We start from the raw sequence: 5,091 nt of genomic DNA, 5'->3' as shown, positions 1-5,091 counted from the left end.
AGCACAATATTCTAATGCTGTTGTTTTATGAATGCATCTCAAAAAAAAAAAAAAAAAGGTACACATAAGAATGTTAAGAATGTAAAATTGTGTCCAAAGGCATCTATGGGCCTGGGTGCGGTGGCTCACACCTGCAATCCCAGCACTTTGGGAAGCCAAGCTGGGAGGATCAGGAGATCAGAAGATCAAGACCATCCTGGCCAACACAGTAAAACCCCGTCTTTACTAAAAATACAAAAATTAGCTGGGTGTGGTGGCATGTGCCTGTAATCCCAGCTATTGGGGAGGCTGAGGCAGGAGAATCTCTTGAATCCAGAAGGTAGAGGTTGCAGTGAGCTGTGATCATGCCATTGCACTCCAGCCTGGCAACAGAGCGACACTCTGTCTCTCAAAAACAAACCAACCAACCATCTATGTATTTTTCTGACAGGTAACAAATCATCTAACAATTAAAGCTAGCTTTTTAAAAAATGAAACAGCATCTTGCTCTGTCCCCCAGGCTAGAGTACAGTGGCACAATCTAGGCGCACTGCTGGTTCCAGCGGTTCTCCTGCCTCAGACACCCTAGAGTAGCTGGGATTACAGATTACAGGCACGTGCCACTGTGCCGGCCTAATTTTTTTAAGTTTCTTGTAGAGATGGGGTTTCACCATGTTGTCCAGACTAAAGCTAACATTTGAGGACACCATTTACACAATATATCTTCCATGCATTGCCTCACTGAATAACTCCACAGGCAGTAATATGGCCCCTGTTTTAGAGACAAAGAAACTTGGGCTTAGAAGGTTAAGCAACTTGCCTGAGGCCATACATTAATAAATGAGGGAGCTGGGATTTAAGATAAGACTGGTCGCCAGGCCTGGTGGCTCATGCCTGTAATCCTAGCACTTTGGGAGGCCGAGGTGGGCGGATCACAGGGTCAAGAGATCGAGACCATCCTGGCCAACATGGTGAAACCTCGTCTCTACTTAAATACAAAAATTAACTGGGTGTGGTGGGGCGTGCCTGTAGTCCCAGCTACTCTGGAGGCTGAGGCAGAATTGCTTGAACCTGGAAGGCAGAGGTTGCAGTGAGCCAAGATCACGCCACTGCAGTCCAGACTGGCGCCTGGTGAGAGTGAGACTCTGTCTCCAAAAAAAAAAAAAAAAAAAAAGAGAAGACTGGTGATACAGCCCTGTGCTTGACCATTGACTTTCATGACTTCTCAGCAGGCTCACAGGCCAAAGAAGGCCAAGGTGCTGTTTCGGGTTTAGTCCTTTTTTTAAATGGGTCCCCCCTCGATGCCCTGCCCCATTACCTTTGCCACCAGTTGGTAGAGGGCCGCTAGGATCTGCAGTGAGGCTGCTGTCTGCTGGAGACATCGCACAGCTGGGGACTGCCCCTTTGTAAGCAGCTCCTTCCAAAGGGCCAGGGCTTGGTCCAGGCATTTGGATTGAGCTGTTAAGCCAGAAGAAAAAGACTGGCTCTCTCAGCATGGGCCATCTGGAGAGAACTTGCCTTTCTCTATAACATCCTCTGCCCTTTACGCCAACCTCCTGCTGCTTCCACAAACTCCTACCCTACAAGCTCAGGCTCTCCCTCACCAGGAGTCCCGTTCCACTCAGGAAGCCATGGAGATGCCCATGCCACACTACATTTACCACTCACCAGCATCTGCAGCCAGGTTGAAGGCAATTTTACTGTATAGGAAACGATCTTCCTGGAGTTTATCTTCATAGTTCAGGTCATTGATTTCAAATTCCTCCAAGTTACCAGGGACCTGGGCTCTCCGATCCCGCTCGATACCCTGGATTGGAAGATTGGGGTATAAAACAGGGCACAGTGGTATGTGCCTATAGTCCTGGCTACTCAGCAGGCTGAGGTGGGAGGATTGTTTGAGACCAGGAGTTCAAGGCCAGCCTGGGCCACAGAGAGACCCCATTTCTAAAAATAAAAACAAAAAAACCAGGGCTGGTACCAACCAACTTGCTGGGGGCCCAGGGACAGTAATTCCTACACCCAGTTCTGCTGAACCCCACAGCAGCCACACTCACTTCCTGCATTTTGGCTTCCAGAGTACAGATGTAAAGCCACAGCAAGGCCTGTGCTTTATCGTCCAGAAGCTGATCTCTGGCCTGGGCCTCAGGCCTCACAGACTCCAGAAGCTGCAGGGCTTCCCAGATAGCATCCAGAGCAGAGCTGCAGGGAGAGGATGTGCTTAAGCTGGGCCTGCTACAAGTACCTGCCACTGCGCCCTGGGAAGGGCCGGCTACAGAACAGCTGGCCTGGCCCTTTGCATGTGCTCCCGTGGCCACAAGATGAAGGGAGCACTCAGGGATGTGGAGACAGACACTGGTTCTGAAGAGGGCGAGAGGACCTAGGGCAAGGAGCAAGAGTGACCTCCCCAGCTACTACTCCTTACCAGTTGGCCTGCTGGGCAAAGTTGTGGTAGCACAGCACCTGAGCCAGTTCCACCAGGTGGGTGGCTCGTGCCCAGGCCCCAGCTGGTGTCTCCTCGGGGCTCAGCTCCAGGAGGTCACAGATGATGTTGAAGCGTTCCTGTCCAGTGTTGGCCCGCACTGCCTTGTAGGCCTGCAGCTCCTCCCTCAGCAGGAGGGCCAGGGTCTCCGGGTCCCAGCCACTTAGGCTGTCTCGCAGAGTCCTGAGGGAGGGCATGCTCAGCACCAGGGTGGAGCCCAGGAGGTACAAAGCCTCTGCTCCCATGTGAGAAGCCCCAGCTTTGGCTTGCTGAAAGCTCAGTAAGTTTCAGTCACGGCTTTCAAAACCTAAATCAGATTGCATTGCTCCCCTGTTTAACAAACTGCAGTGGGCTCCCACTAGGAATCATTTCCAAAGCCCTGAACATGGCCTATAAGGCCCTGTGTGACCTGGCCTCTTCCCACCTTGACCACCTCCATTCCATATGGCTCCCCATTCTATACCATTGTTCTACTACCCCCGGCATGCTGGCTTTCTCAGGCACGTTCCCAAGCTCGTTCCCACCTTGCAGTCTTTGTATTTACTACTCCCTCTGCAAGGAATTCCCTTCCTGGAGATCTTTTTTTTGAGACAGTCTCACTCTGTTGCCCAGGATGGAGTGCAATGGCGTGAACACGGTTCACTGCAGCATCTGTCTTCCAGGCTTAAGTGATCCTCCCACTTCAGCCTCCTAACTAGGTATAAGTAGACTATAGGTTCATGCCACCACATTTGGCTAATTTTTTTTTTAAGTAGAGACAAGGTCTTGCTATGTTGCCCAGGCTCCCTGAGATCTTTATAGAGTAGATTCCTTCACATCCGCAGGTCTCATCTATCATTTCTTCAAAGAGGGCTTTCCTAAATAACCCACCTAAACTTGTTCCCTCTTTTGGCAAATCACTCTGTTTAACTGTTTTCATAGAGCATACATGAAGGCGGGGCATGTTGGCTCATGCCTGTAATCCTAGCACTTTGAGAGGCCAAAGTAGGAGGATCACTTGAGCTCAGGAGTTCAAGACCAGCCTAGGCAACATAGTAAGACCTTGTCTCTATAAAAAAATTTTTTTTAAAACAGAAGATATAAAATGCACTTTAAAAAAATATCTCCCCAAGTAGAATATAAGCTCCATGAAAGCAAGAACATTGCCGCCACTATACCACCAAGTACCTAGCACAGTGGCTAGCATATAGTAGGCACTCAATGAATAACTAATGAATGAAGGAATTATTGTCTTTACTGGCCAGACATAAAGATGAAAGGACATGACCATGATTACCAAAAGCCAACCCATTCATGGGCCAAACATGGTTGACCCCCTCCCCAACTCCCTTTTGAGACAGAGTCTGCCTCCAGGCTGGAGTGCAGTGGCGCAATCTTGGCTCACTGCAAACTCTGCCTCCTGGTTCAAGCGATTCTCCTGCCTCAGCCTCCTGAGTAGCTGGGATTACAGGAGTGTGCCACCATACCTGGCTAATTTTTGTATTTTTAGTATAGACAGGTTTCACCATGTTGGCCAGGCTGGTCTCAAACTCCTAACCTCAAGTGATCCACCCACCCTGGCATCCCAAAGTGCTGGGATTACAGGCATGAGCCACCGCACCCAGCCCCTAACTCACTTTAGCTGTAGCTCCTTGTCTCCAGCCTTGGCTGCATCCATCTTGACCCGAACCCAGAAGGTGACTGGCTCAGCCATGTGTTCAGGGCTACAGGGTTGCAGGGCTGCCAGCCACAAAGTCACCATCTTGCAGCCCTGGGCCTGTTTACCCAGTTTCTTCAAACTCTCTACTTGCAGCCGGAAGCACCTGTGCAACTGACCAGAGAAAGGGAACAGACCAGACTGGAGAGGAACCAGTGAGTGTGCATGGTGGAAGGGATGTGCGTGCATAGGCGCATAACCACATGGAGGGGCAGGGTTAGCAGGTGGGCCTCCTGCATCACCCCCACCCCAAGGCAGCAGATCCCTAAGAATGAATTGCTCAGTGCCTTCAATTCAGAGGCTCCAATGCACTCCACCCCCATGTTCATCAACCACACCCTTGAAAACCTGCTTCTCCTGAGTCAGAAATGTGGGGCCATTTCTGATGTTCCCTTCTCTGACTCCCCATCCCAGCCAGTCACCTACTAGGTTAATCCCTGGCTTCTTGCACCCATCCACTGCATTCCATCCCTCATGCAGCTGCTTCGGTTCAGTCCACCCTTCCTCATCTAGGCTGCTATGGGCAGCCTGATTACCCAGTTTTGTCTCCTGAACTCCATTCATCACAGGGAAATCCAAAACACCTGTCTGCTGTCATGCCTCCACTTAAATCCTTTGGAGGTTCATCACCTCAGTCAAGATGAAACCCAAGCCTCTCTATGACCCATCTTGCTTGCCAATCCCGCCAATGCATCAGTTCACAGGTATTTTTTTTTTTTTTTTTTTTTTTTTTTTTTTTTTGTTGTTTTTTTTTTTTTTTTTTTTTTTTTTTTTTTGAGACGGAGTTTCGCTCTTGTTACCCAGGCTGGAGTGTAGTGGCGCCATCTGGGCTCACCGCAACCTCTGCGTCCTGGGTTCAGGCAATTCTCCTGCCTCAGCCTCCTGAGTAGTTGGGATTACAGGCACGCGCCACCATGCCCAGCTAATTTTTTGTAGT

The 5,091-nt window shown here is 49.9% G+C and overlaps 1 protein-coding gene across 2 annotated transcripts in view; it reads right to left on the bottom strand.

Annotated features, from left to right (window-relative positions):
• Positions 1–5,091, bottom strand: part of ESPL1 (extra spindle pole bodies like 1, separase) — a 27,992-nt gene that overhangs the window by 16,065 nt on the left and 6,836 nt on the right. For both annotated transcript variants that reach the window (XM_017501750.2, XM_037728981.1), the window contains exons 7-11: positions 4,075–4,268; positions 2,402–2,641; positions 2,034–2,178; positions 1,648–1,786; positions 1,298–1,437 (exon numbers count right to left, since the gene is read on the bottom strand). In XM_017501750.2, coding sequence (XP_017357239.1) covers positions 1,298–1,437; positions 1,648–1,786; positions 2,034–2,178; positions 2,402–2,641; positions 4,075–4,268 — 858 coding nt within the window. The remainder of the gene's footprint in view (positions 1–1,297; positions 1,438–1,647; positions 1,787–2,033; positions 2,179–2,401; positions 2,642–4,074; positions 4,269–5,091) is intronic.

The sequence above is a fragment of the Cebus imitator genome, unplaced genomic scaffold (genome assembly GCF_001604975.1).
Source record: "Cebus imitator isolate Cc_AM_T3 unplaced genomic scaffold, Cebus_imitator-1.0 Scaffold285, whole genome shotgun sequence".
Lineage (NCBI taxonomy): Eukaryota > Metazoa > Chordata > Mammalia > Primates > Cebidae > Cebus > Cebus imitator.
Note: the sequence above shows the minus strand (reverse complement) of the source record. Positions and strands in the feature narration are given on the sequence as shown.